The following is a 19,346-nucleotide window of genomic DNA, read 5'->3' as shown; positions in this document are numbered from 1 at the left end:
TGCGAGTGAATATTTTTTTAACTCAGTTAAAAAAAACAAAACTAAACTTTAGACATCAATGATTCTAAGCTAAAAATGGCAGCCATTTCGAATAATACACATAATTCTTTTCATGGCTTGGTTGAAACAAAAGCGGTTGCGCGGTGTCTGTAAACGAGCGTCTCCAGAGTAAATGGACAAATTAACAATTGTACATGGGCTTAATGCACCATGAATCTGATATGGCAGCATAGAGGCATATTGTTCTATCAAACACAACAGTTGTTTTGGCTTAAAATACAACAGTTTATTTTAAAGAGAGGTGCAAGAGCAGAGCAACTGCTTTTTCCGGCCTTGTCTGTGTTTTCTGCCATATATATATTCTTAGGTTACCATTTTCCCACAAAATGCATCCTTCAATTAATTAATTCATTTTATTTAACATTATTAGGATATATTTTTTACCCATCGCAAAATGAGTACAGGTAACACTAATAATTTCAAATGGAGGCTGCAAAATATGGTCCCGTGAGCCGCAAGTTATGAGACCCCTCTTTTAAATGAATGGGGGAAAATTTTTAAATAAAAAAAAAGTTTAAAAGAGGGCGGGGGACCATAACTCGTGCAGGAAAGGTTTTTTTTGTTGTTGTTGTTGTTTGTTTTTTTTTTTAAACAAACAAAAAAAACGCATTGGACGTGTTTTTCCAACGCCAGTACTCCAGTACAGTAAATTGCAGTAATGCACTCTTAAGATGGTTTACGAATTGTCACAAAACACCATAGAAGAAGAAAAACCGGAAGTCGTGACAGAACTGCTGGTTTTGCGCATGCGTGCTAACACCATCGTCTCAGTGTAGTGACAGCTGGTGATATTAGCCTTTTGCAAACGTGACGAGCATAGAACTGGAAGTCAGAAGCCAAGACAGCAATGTTTAAAAGAAAACTGACCGCCTTAGACTATCACAGTCCGGGTGCATTTGACTGCGCAGGTAACACAAACTCAACATTTAATGGTGGCTATAAGGGATGTAATATTGGCTCAGTGTTCGGCTTTGTAAAGTGTCGTAGTGACTAGCATTTTTTTCGATTCAGGAAGCCAACCCCTCAACTTTATGAGGTGTCTGTACACCAGTGGAACTAGTACATCAACTAAGTAGTAAGATTGTGGCAGATCTGTGCAGTGGTTGAGAACTTTGTGTGACTAGTCAACTCGTGCAGAAATGTTATGTAGTAGTGACGTAGTAGAGTTGAGTCAGTGGTCTTCTCTGTTTGACGTACGAGTCTAGTTGACATCTAACGCTTCAACGAGCGCAGGTATCATATCAAATGTCATACACTTATAGAAGGTGGTGAGGAGGAAGAGCACCTGACAGTAGTATATTAAACAAACGATGAAACTGCTTGTCATGGTGAACTTGAATCCAAAGGCAGAAGACTTTTATAAATGACTCCAAAATGTCTGTCTCCTGATGTCTATTCCCAGATGAGACCCAGTTTAGGAACCTTGTAGTGTGGCTGGAGGACCAAAAGATACGACACTACAAGATAGAAGACCGAGGCAGCCTGCGAAACATCCCTAGCTCAGACTGGCCCAAAGCATTCCACAGGGTGAGTTCAACCAACTGTCCCACTTCCATCGCTTATTTCCACAATCTCATGAGATCCATTAATTGATAAGCAAAGTGAGTAATTCGCAAACCATTGTTTTCCGAAGTAAAAACCTATTTGCAAAAGTCTCGTTTAAATAACTCATTCAGTGTCATTAAAGGAGGCAGGACAGAAAAGACTTGGGTATAAATGACAGGGTTAGTGTGATATTTGAACTCATTGACTGCCATTGATGGCGATAGACATCCAATGGCGTACCGCACGCAGGCTATTTTTAGACCGTGACGTCGCATCGTAAAGCGGAAGTAAAGCCGAAGTTGGACATTATAGATCCGCCCTCGCATAGACACAACGCAATTAGTGCTACTTTTCGCCGGTAATCTTTCAAAAACGAACATGCCGATCACGCATTGCTTTTTTGGAACTTGTAGAAACGACTCTAGACATTACGACCATGAAGGATGTTTTCTTCATACGTTCCCGGAAGCCAAAAAACTCGGGAGGAAAAAATGTGAAGACCGAATCAACTTGCGCGGACTTTAACACCAGCTCGGCGAATCCATTCACGTTTCATATGCAGTAAACATTATGTTGGGTTGGCATGGTCTTTCAGAGGACAAAGAGGTAAGCCATTTTTATATTTTTACTTTATTTTTTTAGCGTAACGTCGTGCCGTACTGCTTCTGTCTGACAATGAATGACCTGAAAAAAATTACAATGGTATCTGACTGCCACTGTTACCGTTTCTGTTATATATATATATATACATAAAAAACAACTTTAGTAAGGGGGAAGTGTAAATAAATTATAGGATTAAGATGTGTTATCAATGAAAAAATTAAAAGTGTTCGTTGGCTGTCACTGAGTAGCATTTGCGATCGCTACACAAAACTAACTAAATTACCCCCAAGAACGGTAAGAGATGTAGGACAGGATATATAAGAAAGACAGGACTGATGGTAAAGGATAGCGTGTTGAAACCGGAGAATGTCATTGTCAGTCGCGTCGATAGAAAAAAGCTAAAGCTATGCTTAGGTCGGCTCGTTTTTTTTCGTCTTTTTCAGCCTTCGACACTAAAGCCATCTCTTTAACTGAACATTTTTATGTTCTTCCACATCTATGCCAGTCAATTTGGCACCAGGCACATCATTTTCGGAGAGAATTGGTAGGGGGTAGCTCGGTAAACATCTCCTTGGTACACGATTTCCATTCATTTCCTATTAGGGACAAACGGTGGCTTGTCCTTGCTTAGCAACAGTAGCTAATGTCATGAATAATAATGAGCGGAAGTGACGTGTTGCTTGCGGTACGCCATTCATTTAGACGAGGAGGGGCTGTTAAAAGCATAATTAGCCTACTATGCTTTCATGAAGGAATACAGAAATGATAGCATGCAGTGGTCTGGTAGGCAACTGCTGGCCTGAACGGCAGCAATTATTATAAATAAATGTCACATTTGTGTATATTGATCAAACAGACTAGTAAAAGAAAACCTATGATTGCAGCTCTTGATCTTTTCTTCCTCCCTTTTTTTGTTCCTCAGAGAGAACAACAATGTTGTAGAGATTTGTTTTGATCCCTAATTTAGGCATGTGGAAGATGGCGCAGGCAGGCATCAGTAACGTCCTATAACGTCCTCCATCCATGTTCTTTGCACAGTACCTGCAGGATGTCAGCTGTCCATTCGGCACATCAGAGAGAGCGGAGGCTGTGGACTGGTTGCTGGGCCTGGCTGTGCGATATGAATATGGAGACAATGGTAGGAGAGCAAAAGACGTTGATTTCCTGTGTGTTTCTTGCCATGCAGATGTTGTTCAATAGATGGCGCCATTAAAAAAGGAATACATTGCCATCAAGCAATGAAAAACTAGCCAGGCTAATGAAAAACACTGGTCAGCCCAAAATTTGTTGCACTGTTGCAAACACTACAGCACATTTTGGAGTGCTGAAACTAAATATGAGCTTGATTTTTTTTGTAAGCTCTAGCTATTTTTTATCTTTATTTTTTTGAAAATATTTCAATACAGTATTTTAATTTGTTGTGCAATACAAAATTATTGCAATAATTGATATGATGATGATAATGATATTAATATGAATATGAAGACAATGGTAGGAAAGCAAAAGACATCGATTCCCATTGTATGTTTCTTGCCACGCAGATGTTGGACAATAGATGGCCACCAAGCAATGAAAAACAGTAGTCAGCCGAAAATGTTTTGCAATGATGCAAACACTACTTCTGTAATTTTGGGTGCTGAATCTAAATATGATTTTTTTTTTTCTTCTAAGCTCTAGCCTTTTTTTCCCCCAATTTAAACTTTGTAAATACTCCAAGATTTAAATTTGTTGTCCAATACAAAATCATTGCAAAGCAATATTTTTAACAAAATGGTTATATAGCTGGCAGTTAAAACTAGCCCCAAAGTCACAATATTTAGCAAAATAATGCCTGTATGCCAGCTTTTGTGTTATTTATGTTACGACGAGCTAAAGTTGGCAAAAAATCTGAAAAATGTTTACAATTGTGCAAATGACCGAAGAGTTACGATGGTGTTGGGGGAAAATATATTTTGACAATCGCCATGTCTAAAATACTAATGAAAAATATTCTTAAAATGCTGATTACATGAAAATTAACACATACAGAAAAGGTGACAGAATTGGATACCAAAAAATGGATGGAATCAGTTTAAGAATTGCTGCAACAACAAATGGGGGTGGGGGCGGGGGTGATTGTTGACCAGAGTAATTAATATTCAGTACATGCTGATCTCAGTACATGCTGATCTTGGTGTAGACACCAATGGGTTTATTTTGCCAGTACATAAAGTGATTCCATCTATACGACTTACGGGAACAGAAAAGAATTCATTTTAATCTCAAATGGCTAATGACTAACTACTCTTCTGTCAAAACACAAATTTCAGCACAATTTTTATGAATAATCAGGATCTGAGTTTGTATTTTGTTTCTCTTCCAAGTTGACAAGTACAGAAACTGTCCACCAATGGAAGCCTCCAGCGATAGCCGGGTGACGTCAGACCCTCTCGTTAACCTCGACAGTAGGCGTTACAACGGGGCAGATGCCTCCTTGCCCTTTCTCCAAATGTTCTTGTGGATGAACTAAGACCATGTCTTTGTGTGAAACAGGTGACTCGCCGGATTTCAAGGCGGGTGTGCTCGCCCTGGCCAACATCCTCAAAATACAGAGACACGACGATTACTTGGTGATGCTCAAGGTGAGTCCTGACAGATGTTCCTTGCAAATTGAATGTGCACACAACGTGGGGTGTGGCAATATATCTATATAGTGAGATGTTGCGATACTTTGTATCCCCATAGGCTACGATATGCTCCTGCCAAGAATCGATAAATCGTTTTAGAAATAAACTTCTCAAATTCTCCACTAGACCAAAAATTTCTACTGAAATGGTGTCTATGCTAACTCATTGACTGCCATTGATGGCGCAAGACATCAGAATTATTTAACGGGGAGAGGGCTGCCAGCCAAAATGAATTGGACGTCAAGGGCCGTCAATGGCACTCAAACATCTGCATTGAAAGCCAGTCCTCCCAGTTTGATTGAATTGGATGCCTATTGTTGTCAATAGTGTGCAATGAGGTAATAAACTAATTTTTTACAAGAATGTTACAATATTATAGTGTTGCTGTGTTTATTTAGAGCAGGAGTCGGCACCCTATGACACGCGTGTCAGCACTGGCACGCGAAGGGTTAACCAGTGACACGCAAGCACATGGCAAAATAAAATTTTAAAAAAAGCGCCTTTTTACCTGAAATTAAGACATTTTCAGTTGCGTGCCCTGTTATTTAGGGGCTTTACGGGAGCGCCCACCCCACCCTCTCTGCCTTATAGCTTTATATGTGAGCAATAATGGATTTTTAACAGACCTCCAGCGCTTCCTCAATTTCTCGATTCCTGCGCTCGTCATTTTTTTTTCTCTGTGCGCTTAATTCAGCACATGCTACTAACGTGTCACAAAGCCAACCAATCAGAGAGCTGGCAGAAGTACACTGTGTTACAAATAAGTTGCTAGTGAACAGGACAAAATGTAAGCGTCAGCATTTATGACTTTGAAGGTTAAAACAGCCCACTCTGTACTTTTCCTGCTGGTCTGTGTGTGTGATATGATGCTGCTGTACAGCTGTTATTACTGTTGCACTTATTTTCAAGTTTTGATATTTTCTGCAATATGCATTTATTTTTTTATTAAATTGATAAAGATGAATGGTAGTTATACGAATTCAATGTATGTCCATGTTTTTTTCTTTGGAGTAAAATTTCAGCTCTGTCGGATATAAAAATTCGGATGTGCGTCATTAATGTTGGTGTGGCACACAGATTGAAAAGAAAATTTGAAAGTGGCACTCCACACCAAAAAGGTTGCTGACCCCTGATTTACCGAAATGTTGGACTGAAACATTTTCCTAGTCTGTGAGAGGACAAAATGGCATTGTATACGACAGTACAAAAAAATGAACATTGTTTATTTCATTTAGAATTCGTTTTTCTCTTTATTGGCTGAATCATAGAATATCATAATTTGGTTTCCTGACCCGTGTATGGAAAATCGTATCATTGGTTCCTGATACATACAATGTGATTTAAAAAAAAAATAATTTTTTTTTCTCGTTACCTAAAAGGCTATTCGCATCCTTATCCAAGAAAGACTTTCACCAGAGGCCATTGCTAAAGCCAGCCAGAAAAGAGAGGTAAACACATTTGATTTCCAACTGTTCAGCCCCTTCAGGACTTTCCCGTAATACAATTCCCACATTCGGTCGTGTTTTTGTCCTTGTTCCTCAATTTCAATAATTGGCTCCGCTCTTCTGTGTTTAGGGTATCCCAGTAGCCTTAGAGAAGCACATCTTGGGTTTTGATACAGGCGGTGAGTATTTTTATTCATCTCCAAATAAGACTCATGTTTTTTCAAGGCGCATAAATGTGACTTGTGGTCTCATCACCAGATGCGACGCTAAACGAAGCAGCTCAAATCCTACGCCTGCTTCACATCGAAGAGCTGAGGGAGCTTCAAACAAGGATCAACGAAGCCATCGTAGCAGTTCAAGCAGTCATTGCCGACCCAAAAACAGACCACAGGCTGGGCAAGGTCGGCAGATGAAGCCCAGGAGGAAGTTGTGCAAGACTGCAATTATTATTTCAAAGCCTGTGGCTGACACCATTTTTCGTCTGTGTGGCACCTTTTGTGCACATTGATATCTTCCATTTTAAAAAGACTTTCGTTTAAAATTGATACACATGTTGTGATTTAGAAAAGGCAGTTATTGCCATACTGCAGATTAGTTTGCCTTTTTTTTTCTCCCCCCCTTTTTCTGCTCTTCCACACAGGTGCAAACTTGAAAAATAAACAATGAGTCAGTACCAAAACACATTTTATTGTTATAAATATCACATCTTATAAACCTATCTTATAAAGAGAGAAATCAGAAAGTGGGGATTAGGAGACTTTGGTGGTGCAGGGTATTGGTGGCATGGATGGAGCTGCTGCATTGTGAGAGACAGTGGGAAATGAGAGAAGCCGTAGTGATTGTAATTTGATTACATTCCTCAGTTTGGATGGCTGTTTCCTCCTGCTTCCTGTCCTCATACTACGCTAAATTGAGCTCATCTACTGCTGAATAGAAACTTGGCTCTTTTATTTCTTCTACAGGTTGTGTGCAAAGGGTTTACAGCTCTGTTTCTTAAACACAAATTTTTAAAATGTGATATTACTCTTAGGCTTTGGTGGCTACAAAAACAAACTTGCATATAAAAATTCATTTGGGGGAAAAATATGAGGTACAAAACAAATGTACAAAACATTTAATGTGCGGTTATATCTTTAGGAGGGGGGTGGAGGGTCTGATCCTCGGGAAGGTGGGAGGACTTGACACACACTCGGCTCAAAAAATGGCCCAAAAACTTTAGCACCAAAGGACCGTGTTGCTGCAATTCTGCTGTTAATGGTTCCCTGGAACACATACACAACATATTTTGTAGAATGTTAAAAGCACAGTATACAATTTTCAGAATGTTTGTATCAGTATGACCAGACAGTAGCTACATGAGTGTTAAGTGCAAGTATCACCCTTCCCAAGTGACACCCAAAACCTGAAGTGTCTGCGTGGGTTGAACAATAACAGCTTTTAAGCCAGTGTTTCTAAGCTGTCATCAAGCTCACAATTACACCACAAACCAACATCTTTGAAGCAGGCTGCTGTTATTACAGCTTTATGGAGTGTCAAGTACACTTGACATTTTGTGTGTACTGTATGTGTAAGGATTTGGGGTGGACAGGTTAGCAAGGTACTACTTTGGCCATCATCCTGTGTTTAGTGTGATACTTTGTACTTTACAGGTGTTTTACAAAAGGAAAAAGCTGTCAGAGAATCTTATGAATATAGCACCTTTGTCTATGCCTATAATGTAGAGTATAATAAAGCATAAAACTGGTGGCAACATCTTATATTATTGGCTCACCTGATAGGCAGTGGGATGTTGCTATGGCGATTCCATACAGGTGAGACCTCTGCTCTGGCAAATATTCATCAGTGAGCTTTCCACTGTGTTTATTGACTGTGATCACACCGTCCCTGTAAGAAAAGTGTAAGTGGCAAAATGGTAGCTTTCGTTAGTTGAGATAGGATTAAAATCAGTTGTGGAAAATGAAATGAAGATGCTGACCTCCTCCAGTCAGTGTAATAGAAGTGGTTTCTGTGGTAAACCATGCTAAAGGGATAGTTCAGTCCGGGGTTGATTACTCTTCGCCCTGAGCCGTCTGGCAATATACATTCTAACCGCTTAGTACCTGACAAAGAGACCATTTCAAACTATTAACAGCAATACACTACATACCATTGATCCCAAATACATATTTAGGATATTTTTATCGCTGAGAAATGTCCCATTGGGCCAGATTTCATCTGAACATTGTTTGGGTTACCTGTCCTGCCTCTAATGTGTTTTATTTACCTGCATCGGCCCAGCAGATTTGCCCAGAAGAATAGTCAAACGTCAGCGCATTAGGTAAACCAATTCCATCAGAAACCACCACCCGGCGGTTCCGTCCATCCACTGACGCGGTCTCAATTTTGGGAGCCTCTCGATTCCAGTCGGTCCAGTACAGAGAACTGCGAAGGGGCACAGGTTGGATTGGAGTTTTTGCACTTTAATATTTTATTACAAATACATTTAGTTAGTATTGTATGCATAGTAGAGTGACAAGCATCTCAGTAGTGGAAACAAAAAAATCAGTATTTGTGGGAAATTGTTCAGCAGTGTGTAGGGTTTCAATTGTGTATGAATTTTTCAGTATTTGTTCTATAACATTTTCTTCAGTGTGTGACAAGTTTTCAGTAATTCATGCAAGTTTGAAAAAAAGGTTTAGGGTGACCACCTGTTTGGTTTTAGGACGGACACTCAGCCATTTCAGTGATGTATCCGGCGTCCGGCACAACACATTAGCCGGACGCTATTTGCCCAGCTTTTAAAGAAAATGGGCCACGGTTCAGTTTATGTGTCGCAACTCAGCCCCACCGTTGTCAGAAATGGTCTGTGATTGGTCAAGAGTGGCGGCAGTTAAAAACGTCCTCTATCATTAGTTCAATAAAATGTAAACAAAGCTTCAAGTGTGGATATCTGACATCATTTCTTCACCGAGATTTTACAACAGCTGTTGCTAGTGGCAAACATGCCAAAACAGCAGACATCTTTTAACATTGAATGGACGAAAGAGCACGATTCCTCGTCAAAACCAGTCCAGACTCGTTCCACGGTTTCTGCACGCTTTGCCGACGTGACGTGGACATGAGCAGCAGGGGAAGAGCAGCCGTAGAACGTCACGTGGAGAGCGCGAAACAAGAAGAGTGAGACGAGTAGGAAAACTGCAGCTGGACATTGTAAAGTTGTTACTCTTATCAAGGGTTAACTTCTTTTGAGCAGTTCATTGCTCACATTGTTTTTACACAAAAATATTCTTGTTCTCAAGAATCCTATTTGTTACAAATGTCCCTTGTTAATACCGTTGTTCTGCCAAAATATCCTACACCTGCGAAACGTCGGATTTGACACCCTAAGTGCTACCATGCGCTTTCAGCTTGTTTTGTTTGGATGCAATCAGGAAGAACATACTAAAAATGCCTTAAGAAAATACTGAAACGTAGTAATATCAAATAAGGGTGGTTTTAATAGACTACATGACTAACGTTGTCAACAGAGAACCACTCTGCTTTAGAGCTACGACAAGAAAATACAATGCTTAAAAGGTATCAGAGGGAAAACACAAGCCAAAAGTATTTTGAGGCAATGGAAAGGTAAAAAAAAAAAAAACATAAACAAAAACAATAAGTATGCGCTGCTATGAACTGATGTGCGCATGCGAGCGCAATTGCACTGGGCATTGGTTGACGTTTCGCCGTGTAGGATATTTTGGGAGAACACCGTTTCAAAATAAGATTTGTTCTTGGGCACGTTGCAATTTGAAAACACAGTACTGTAAACTAAATAGTCCCAAAAAAGTTTGACCTTTAATTGGTATTTTTTTTTACTATTTAGTTACACAAATACAGTGGGGCAAATAAGTATTTAGTCCACCACCAATTGTGCAAGTTATCCTACTTGAAAAGATTAGAGAGGCCTGTAATTGTCAACATGGGTAAACTTCAACCATGAGAGACAGAATGTGTGTGTGTGGGGGGGTCGCATTGTTTGATTTTTAAAGAATTTATTTCCAAATTAGAGTGGAAAATAAGTATTTGGTCACCTACAAACAAGATTTCTGGCTGTCAAAGTGGTCTAACTTCTTCTAACGAGATCTAATGAGTCTCCACTCGTTACCTGTATTAATGGCATCTGTTTTAACTCATTATCGGTATAAAAGACACCTGTCCACAATCTCAGTCAGTCACACTCCAAACTCCACTATGGCCAAGACCAAATAGCTGTCGAAGGACACCAGAGACAAAATTCTAGATCCGCACCAGGCTAGGAAGACGGAATCTGCAATAGGTAAAACGCTTGGTGTAAAGAAATCAACTGTGGGAGCAATTATTAGAAAATGGAAGACATACAAGACCACTGATAATCTCCCTCGATCTGGGGCTCCATGCAAGATCTCACCCCGTAGCGTCAAAATGATAACAAGAATGGTGAGCAAAAATCCCAGAACCACACGGCGGGACCTAGTGAATGACCGACAGAGAGCTGGGACCACAGTAACAAAGGCTACTATCAGTAACACACTGCACCGCTAGGGACTCAAATCCTGCACTGCCAGACATGTCCCCCTGCTGAAGCCAGTACACGTCCAGGCCCGTCTGTGGTTCCTAGAGAGCATTTGGATGATCCAGAAGAGGACTGGGAGAATGTGTTATGGTCAGATGAAACCAAAATAGAACTTTTTGGGAGAACCACAGGTTCTCGTGTGTGGAGGAGAAAGAATACTGAATTGCATCCGAAGAACACCATACCCACTGTGAAGCATGGGGGTGGAAACATCATGCTTTGGGGCTGTTTTTCTGCAAAGAGACCAGGACGACTGATCTGTGTAAAGGAAAGAATGAATGGGGCCATGTATCGAGAGGTTTTGAGTGAAAATCTCCTTCCATCAGCATGGGCATTGAAGATGAGACGTGGCTGGGTCTTTCAGCATGACAATGATCCCAAACACACAGCCAGGGCAACAAAGGAGTGGCTTTGTAAGAGGCACTTCAAGGTCCTGGAGCGGCCTAGCCAGTCTCCAGATCTCAACCCCATAGAAAATCTGTGGAGTGAGTTGGAAGTCCGTGTTGCCCAACGACAGCCCCAAAACATCACTGCTCTAGAGGAGATCTGCATGGAGGAATGAGCCAAAATACCAACAACAGTGTGTGAAAAGCTTGTGAAGAGTTACAGAAAACATTTGGCCTCTGTTATTGCCAACAAAGGGTACATAACAAAGTATTGAGATGAACTTTTGGTATTGACCAAATACTTAGTTTCCACCATGATTTGCAAATAAATTCTTTAAAAATCAAACAATGTGATTTTCTGTTTTTTTTCCTACACTCTGTCTCTCATGGTTGAGGTTTACCCATGTTGAAAATTACAGGCCTCTAATATTTTCAGGTGGGAGAACTTGCACAATTAGTGGTTGACTAAATACTTATTTGCCCCACTGTATGATTTATAAACCGTGCAAAATGTGATGAAAATACACCGCAAGTCTGATGTTTTTATTTTGCTTTTAAATATGCCCACCATTTTGACCTTATGGAAGTGGTCACCCTACGTGAAAGTTTGCGCTTGCAAGTCAAAGGAAAAAGAATAGTCAAAACAATGGTTTGCTTTAAAAACAAGCACAGTAACAATGGGTCACTAGTATCTCAAAGCACAATTGGAATAACAATAAGATTAGGTTAAAACAGTCAAATCTACATCCCTAGACACGGGAACCGAATTAAGAGTCAAAAATAGAAGTTCAAGCAGCTAATCAAAGATGCTCAGCAGGATGATCACAGCTTTGAGCAGTCTGTGTGTGGGTATGTGTTCTGCTTTTGATCATAAATGATCGTGTACATGTGGCAAGTCTTTAGGGAGCAACAAGTAATACACACCACATGTGCTATCAAATTCCAAACAGACATAGAGTTTGTGGCAGTTAATCAGTTTGAAAAACAAGGTATGTTTGAGCAGATGTTTATGTAAGAGATGTTCACGCACGTACATCGGTCGTCATCAACTCAAAGGCTGCGAGCTGGAATGTACAGTAAGTGTACCCATGTGAAGCAATAATCGCCTTTGGAGTTTTTTTGTTTTGTTTTTTTGTCTGACAACATAAATACAGGCATATATGCACATACGCATCTATACAACGCTGGCCTGAGTTTAGAAAAGACTTTTACAAGCATTTTCAAATTTGTGGTTTGAGTTATTGGTGTTGTATTTAATGATGGATTAAACACACAAACACATGTTCCTCCTCTTTCTAAGCAACCACCCCACACACACGATGATGTGTGTTGATTAGTTACAATGATGAAAAGCAGATGTTATTCCTGAAAAGCTGACTACGGTGGCCTTGTGCTCTAACTCTGCATTCATGAGTCTTGGCGGCCATGACTAAGAGAGCACTAAAATGTGCTGGTGTCTTGCAGAGAATAAACACATGTTGCTAAAAAAGCCTAGTGATTGAAATGTTATCAGCTGGTGATGGACTTGTGTGTATGCTGCCATGTCTCCAGCGTGGAACAAACCAGACTCAACAAACGTCAGCACTAATGAATGAGATACAGACCTTGCAAGTGCATGGTTCATAGTAGATCACTTCTGGGATGCGTCACTGTATTTAGCTTTTTTTAAAGGAGAATAGTGGCTTTAAGAAAAAAAAAAAAGAAAAGTGGATTACCCGGTTGAAGAGACCACAATTATGGCCCGTGGGTTGACCAAGTCTGAGTCGAAAAGTGTCTTTCTATCACTGCCATCCAAGTTGGACCTTTCGATTAGGTCAGGGTTGGAATCCACCCAGAACATCAATCTTCGATTAACATCCACAGCCAACCCCTCTGGACTGACCAGATCTACAAGGAGAAAATGAATGAGAAAATTACACAAAACATTACCCCGTGAGTGAATGTGTGTGTGTGATCAATCACTTGAGTTTATGAGTATCTCTGGCTCAGCTCCTGGCACCAGTAATGCTCTATTAATGGTCCGCGCAGACAAATCTGTCCAATATACTTGGTTCTGTTTGCAGTCATAGGACAGACCAACAACTATGGAGCCCTGCGCACATGCATGAGGACATGATCAGTGAAACACACAGTAAATACTATCAAGAAATGCATTCATGCCAGAGTGTCTATCTGTGCATTTACATGTAGAGTCAGTAACGTTCTGGACCGGCTTGTATCTAGTCTGCTCCCGTTGAGAGGAAGTGCTCCTATCTTCTGTCCCTGAGCATAGAGCAATGTGACATCAGCATTAGGGGGAGGAGTCACATCTGGACGGGGTAATGGGAGAGTGATTGGTGGAGCCACTGATGGAAGGCCTGCAACAAAATGGAGATACACGTCATATATCATGTAAGGTTTTGACAGCAAATACAGCAGGAATGATCCAAAGCTCACATGCAGGCTTGACGACATCATTTGACCTGGTACCAGGAACCTCTCGCCCATCCTGGTCCACACACCAACAATAGGTGGTCTCCCCATAGCACTGAACTGGACTGAGAGGCCACAACACTTACAATAAGTCATTAAGATCCTAATGTGGGTAATCTGCTACTTGGTGTAGCTACATATACACACAGTAGTGTAAAAAATGTGTACTTTTTTACTGTGTATTACTACTTTTGTCATGGATGAGGAACTACCTGAACTGCCCATCTGGCTCACACTGAGGCAGGTACTGTTGTGGTTCTGGCTTCCCACCATAGTGCTCCATTAAACTGCTCCTCCAGCGCTCACACACACTCTCGGGACGTTCGGTTGGAGCCACGTAGACTGTCAGGGACATATCAACAAAGCTTATCAGCTCTGTTCTGATTCAGTCATTCGTTAGGCATATATTCTCATAGATCCAGGTCATGTTAATTCGCAAAGGTTGATTCAAGATAAATGGACACTTATTGCTCGTTGGAGATGTTTCACCTTTAATCCAAAAAGATTTTTTAGAGTTTAACCATTACTCTCCCCTTTTATGTCTCTGGTTGGTGTGGTCAGCTTATGGTTGTTGTTTCAAGGTGTGATCGCTGAATGTTTTGCAAACTACATGCCAGGTGGCAAATCGGCTCATTTGTGGCCAATCTTTTTAATCCATAGTGGAGTCTTAATTGATAATAAGCTATAGGGAAAAAAAAAACAATGAGGAATGTCAGATGACAACAACCTTAAGGATTGAAGGGTCACCCTGAAAAAGGCAAGGTTTGGTTATAGTTTGGTTGCCAAAGGATCGACCCATCTGTCTTCCCACGAAACAAACACTGAAGATGTTTGGACAGTCATAAAAGTAGTTTACAGCAACAATTGCTTTTAGTCTATACATTCGTGTGTGAGTGGGTGTGTGTGTGCACCACAGACAGAGGTTAAGTGATTACATTAGGGCTGAAAGTAAAACATCTAAAAGGGAATGAAATCTATAGAGAAAACATGGTCTCAGCCTACCTGGCTTGTCACAGTCTATAGGTGAAAATGCATCTTGAGATCTTGTTCCTGCTCTCTCTTGGCCATTGCGGTCCACACACCAACACTGTCCAATGGAGCTGTGGCACTACTCCAGAGAGTGAAGATGATTTGAAATGAAATACAAGTAATAATCAGTTTCATGTATTTCATATAGATTTTGATCCATATACCAATTGGATTTTCTGAAGGTTGTTAAAAAAAACAGCAGTGTATATTTAAACTTTATTTTTAAGTCACACCTGAAATGTTATGGTATTTACCTGTTGAGGAATGTACTGTCCATTCGCATCACACTGAGGTACAAAGACACCTACTAGTGAATAACCTTCTGAACTGGTCGTCTGTGCACGGTCTCTGTGGTGTTCACAGTGGGTTTTAGGACGTTCGTCTGAAAATTTGTTTGAGGGAAGGGAAATGACATTAAACAGTCCAATCACTCGCAGTGACGGACAAAATATCTTTCTTCTGAGGGTCTTTTTCTTACCCGGTTTCTCACAGTCAATGGGTGTTGTGCCCGGGGGAGTTCTGGTTCCAGGTCTTTCCTGGCCTTGACTGTCCACACACCAACAATGTCCAGAAGAACCGTGACACTGAATCATAAAGAAAACATGGTAAGCGAGTAAGATCTTCAGCCCTCCCTTTGGGCGGTCTAAAAAAATGCTTACCTGTTGGGGTGTATATTGTCCATTAGTATCACACTGAGGTACAAAGGCTCCGACTAATGGATATCCTTCAGGACTGGTAGTCTCTACACGATCCCTGTGGTGTTCACAGTGGGTTTTAGGACGTTCATCTGAAGATTTGTTCAAGAGAAGGGAAATAATAATGAAAAAAAAGACATGTATAAAAACCTGAAGTGGCAGAAAAATATATCTGATGAGAGTCTTTCTTACCATGTCTCTGACAGTCAATGGGTGTTGTGCCAGGGGAAGTTCTGGTTCCAGGTCTCTCCTGTCCTTGGCTGTCCACACACCAACAATGTCCAGTAGAGCCGTGACACTTAAATATAAAAAACATTTTAAAATATCACATGGTAAAGATTTATTCCCGTCATTCAAAAGGTGAGGCTGCCAGGTCTCAGAACCATTCGCGGGTCCTGGGTGCTGGGGAATTGCCTCCAGAATCTATCTGTCTGTCTGTCCATCTAGCTATACAACAACAGGAGTACACCAAACTCCCATGTGGCATGTGTGTTCCAGCCTTCAAAGACAATTGAATAACTATATAAATAATAATAATTTTAAAAAGGTGCTTACCTGTTGCGGTATGTATTGTCCATTAGTATCACACTGAGTTACGAAAGCTCCGACTAAAGGATGTCCTTCAGGACTGGTGGTCTGTACACGGTCTCTGTAGTATTCGCAGTGGGTTTTAGGACTCTCATCTGAAAATTAGTTTGAGAGAAGGGAAATATCCATTAACATAGTGTATAATCGCTTAAAGTCACATATCTTTCCGCTGAGTTTTTTTCTTACCCGGTCTCTCACAGTCAATGGGTGTTGTGCCAGGCAGCGTTCTGGTTCCAGGTCTTTCCTGTCCTTGGCTGTCCACACACCAACAATGTCCAGTGGAGCCATGACACTGAAATATTCCCCCCAAAAAATCAAAATATCACATGGTAAAGACATTATCTCTCTAAATTGAAAAGTATTTACTTGCTGAGGTGTGTACTGTCCATTATTATCGCATTGAGGTATGAAGGCTCCAATTAAAGCATATCCTTCGGGACTGGTGGTCTGCGCACGGTCTCTGTGGTGCTCACAATGGGTTTTGGGATGTTCACCTGAAGATTTGTTTTTTAAAAGGGAAACGTCAATTAACAAAGTATTGTATAATTACCTAAACATTGTACGACGATGGTATAGGACCAAGTTTTCTAATACTGAGTGATATTCCTGGTGACAATCTTTTTTTTTCACCTGGTTGCTCACAGTCAGTGGGTGTTTCACCAGGTGGAGTTCTGGTTCCGGGTCTTTCATGTCCTTGACTGTCAACACACCAACAATGTCCAGTAGAGCCATGACACTTAAAATTTAAAAATGGGAAAAAAATAAATAAATAAATAAATAAAAATGTCACATGACAAAGACATTATTATTTTAATTTAAAAAGTGCTTACTTGTTGAGGTGTGTACTGTCCATTAGTATCACACTGAGGTACAAAGGATCCGACTAATGGATATCCTTCAGGACTGGTTGTCTGTACACGGTCTCTGTGGTGTTCACAATGGGTTTTCGGACGTTCATCTGAAATTTGTTTGTGAGAAGGGACATGTCGATTAACATATTGTATAATCTCTTAACACGGCCAATACTTTTTTTATGCTGACAGTCTTTTTCTTACCTTTTCTCTCACAGTCAATGGGTGTTGTACCAGGAGGTGTTCTGGTTCCAGGTCTTTCCTGTCCTTGGCTGTCCACACACCAGCACTGTCCAGTAGATCCGTGGCACTGGAACAAATATGACATTTTATATATCCATCCCATTATCTGTACCATATATCCTTAAGAGCAGGGGTGTCAAACTGGTCCGGGCGCTGGATTTCATTCCAACCAAACGAGATGAATACCTTTTCACCAATCTAGTGTCTTAGAATTGTAATCAGCTGGTTGCAGTCATGCTGCTTGTTTTAGCAGAAACCTCATTGGTTGAACTGTCTCTGCTGGATCTTTTGGAACAAAGACCAGGACCCATTGCGGCCCTTTGTGGAATCCGTTTGACAACCCTGGGTTGGAGGGTCACACGCGTGCTGGAGTTCAACATAGCTGTACCATCTACTGCCGATGTTCTGAAGTATTTGACAGCCAACAGCCGGGACAAACAGGCTACATTCAGACCACAGGTCTTAATGCACAAATCTGACTTTTGTCAAATACAATCTCTTATTTTTTCAGACTGCCGTTAATTGTTTTGTCTACAGCGGCCCTAAAGTAACATGCATGTGAAGAAGATTCATAACAAGATGCGTCACACTATAGTTTGTTGAAAAGCGACCCACTGGCGCAGAAAATAATAACAAATGCCAGCAGCCGCAGTTTAAGAGACCGACAGCTGAATTCCTTCTATTTCATTTGTGTTAAAGAATTTAGGATCAGACAGGAGACTCAAACATTCCTATGCTAACAAACCCTCAAAATTTCAAACATGGATATTGGTGTAACATTACATGTTAAACGTGAAATACTTATATTGCATTTGTATTTACCTGTTGAGGTGAATATTCCCCATCAGCATCACACTGAGGTACAAAGGCTCCCAACAGGGGATAACCCTCTGGACTGGTGGTCTCTATACTGTCTTTGTGCTGTTCACAGTGGCTTTTGGGACGTTCTAGAGATTAATTTTCGGTGATATAGATAAAAATTAAAGTCTTTATGGAAAACACGTTGAATGCTGGGTACGGCTCAGCTTTTGCACCTGGTTTGTTGCATTCAATGGGTGCTACACCAGGAGGAGTTCTCGTACCAGGTCTCTCTTGCCCTTGGTTATCCACACACCAACAATGCCCACTCGAACTGTGACACTAAAAAATGGTTTTAATGTCATTGGTGATACACCAAAGATATCCAAGTAATACCTCAAACTGTCAAGATATTACCTGTTGAGGAGTATAGTGTCCATTAGCATCACACTGCGGTACAAAGGCTCCCAATATGGGATAACCCTCTGGACTGGTGGTCTGCACACTGTCTCTTTGCCTCTCACAGTGGCTTCTGGGAAGTTCTACAGATTACATTGCAAAGTTATGCACTGATTGAAAATACTGTACAGGCCAGTATCAGTCATCAGACAACTGGAAGAACGGTCCACTTTAAAAGCACCTGTGTTTTTACAGTCGATGGGTGTTGCACCTGGAGGACTTCTTGTACCAGGTCTTTCTTGTCCTTGTCTGTCCACACACCAGCAATGCCCAGTGGAAACCTGACACTTAAAAGCACTATATGTATTAGTCGCATAGATAATTTATAGTATAAAAATAATGGCTCAAACCATTCAGTATTTACCTGTTGAGGAGTGTACTCTCCATTAGCATCACACTGGGGTACAAAGGCTCCTACCAGTGGATAACCCTCTGAACTTGTCGTCTGTATACTATCTCTGTGCAACTCACAGTGACTTTTAGGACGTTCTAAAGATTAGATTGCAAGTTATACCTACATTGAACATGTAAGTGGGTTAAATTATAGTGTAAATAGAAAGAAAGGTTGAACCTGGTTTTTCACAGTCAACGGGTGTTGTACCAGGAGGAGTTCTAGTACCAGATCGTTCTTCCCCTTTGTTGTTCACGCACCAACAATGTCCACTAGAACCATGACACTTAAATACAACCATTTTTAGTCAGATAGATGTCATACAAATGACACAATATCAAACTGTCTCGCATTTACCTGCTGAGGAGTGTACTGTCCGTTAGCATCACATTGAGGTACAAAGGCTCCCACAAGTGGATAACCCTCTGGACTGGTGGTCTGCACACTGTCTCTGTGCTGCTCACAATGACTTTTAAGGCGTCCAGGCTCTTCTGTTACATTGAAATATATAATGCAGACTCTATCAACCATTTATCCATCAA

At 40.8% G+C, this 19,346-nt stretch overlaps 2 protein-coding genes across 4 annotated transcripts in view; one reads left to right on the top strand and one right to left on the bottom strand.

Moving 5' to 3' along the window:
- The first annotated feature begins 799 nt into the window (after positions 1 to 799).
- Positions 800 to 9,196, top strand: rtraf (RNA transcription, translation and transport factor). 2 transcript variants are annotated; one of them, XM_057829282.1, is made up of 8 exons: positions 800 to 968; positions 1,463 to 1,587; positions 3,247 to 3,346; positions 4,572 to 4,652; positions 4,741 to 4,829; positions 6,254 to 6,322; positions 6,450 to 6,498; positions 6,578 to 9,174. In XM_057829282.1, the coding sequence occupies exons 1-8, from the start codon at positions 908 to 910 to the stop codon at positions 6,730 to 6,732; spliced, it is 729 nt and encodes a 242-aa protein (XP_057685265.1). In that variant the 5' UTR covers positions 800 to 907; the 3' UTR covers positions 6,733 to 9,174. The 2 variants fall into 2 exon arrangements, with proteins under 2 accessions (XP_057685265.1, XP_057685266.1); XM_057829283.1 differs by lacking the exon at positions 6,254 to 6,322 and having other exon boundaries at positions 6,578 to 9,196.
- LOC130911671 (nidogen-2) overlaps positions 6,992 to 19,346 on the bottom strand; it is a 63,671-nt gene continuing 51,316 nt past the window's right edge. For both annotated transcript variants that reach the window (XM_057829276.1, XM_057829281.1), the window contains exons 26-52: positions 19,162 to 19,295; positions 18,985 to 19,090; positions 18,778 to 18,902; positions 18,595 to 18,700; positions 18,372 to 18,496; positions 18,191 to 18,296; positions 17,979 to 18,103; positions 17,118 to 17,223; positions 16,893 to 17,020; positions 16,693 to 16,798; positions 16,429 to 16,556; positions 16,249 to 16,354; positions 16,030 to 16,157; positions 15,667 to 15,772; positions 15,439 to 15,566; positions 15,258 to 15,363; positions 15,034 to 15,161; positions 14,753 to 14,858; positions 13,963 to 14,092; positions 13,715 to 13,815; positions 13,463 to 13,635; positions 13,241 to 13,370; positions 12,994 to 13,165; positions 8,583 to 8,740; positions 8,295 to 8,418; positions 8,091 to 8,203; positions 6,992 to 7,581 (exon numbers count right to left, since the gene is read on the bottom strand). In XM_057829276.1, the coding sequence (XP_057685259.1) occupies positions 7,571 to 7,581; positions 8,091 to 8,203; positions 8,295 to 8,418; positions 8,583 to 8,740; positions 12,994 to 13,165; positions 13,241 to 13,370; positions 13,463 to 13,635; positions 13,715 to 13,815; positions 13,963 to 14,092; positions 14,753 to 14,858; positions 15,034 to 15,161; positions 15,258 to 15,363; positions 15,439 to 15,566; positions 15,667 to 15,772; positions 16,030 to 16,157; positions 16,249 to 16,354; positions 16,429 to 16,556; positions 16,693 to 16,798; positions 16,893 to 17,020; positions 17,118 to 17,223; positions 17,979 to 18,103; positions 18,191 to 18,296; positions 18,372 to 18,496; positions 18,595 to 18,700; positions 18,778 to 18,902; positions 18,985 to 19,090; positions 19,162 to 19,295 (3,215 nt within the window). In that variant the 3' untranslated portion in view covers positions 6,992 to 7,570. The remainder of the gene's footprint in view (positions 7,582 to 8,090; positions 8,204 to 8,294; positions 8,419 to 8,582; positions 8,741 to 12,993; positions 13,166 to 13,240; positions 13,371 to 13,462; positions 13,636 to 13,714; positions 13,816 to 13,962; positions 14,093 to 14,752; positions 14,859 to 15,033; positions 15,162 to 15,257; positions 15,364 to 15,438; positions 15,567 to 15,666; positions 15,773 to 16,029; positions 16,158 to 16,248; positions 16,355 to 16,428; positions 16,557 to 16,692; positions 16,799 to 16,892; positions 17,021 to 17,117; positions 17,224 to 17,978; positions 18,104 to 18,190; positions 18,297 to 18,371; positions 18,497 to 18,594; positions 18,701 to 18,777; positions 18,903 to 18,984; positions 19,091 to 19,161; positions 19,296 to 19,346) is intronic.

This window comes from Corythoichthys intestinalis, chromosome 2 (genome assembly GCF_030265065.1).
Source record: "Corythoichthys intestinalis isolate RoL2023-P3 chromosome 2, ASM3026506v1, whole genome shotgun sequence".
Classification (NCBI taxonomy): Eukaryota; Metazoa; Chordata; class Actinopteri; order Syngnathiformes; family Syngnathidae; genus Corythoichthys; species Corythoichthys intestinalis.
The sequence above is the reverse complement of the archived record's forward strand: the minus strand, read 5'-3'. Positions and strand labels throughout refer to the sequence as shown.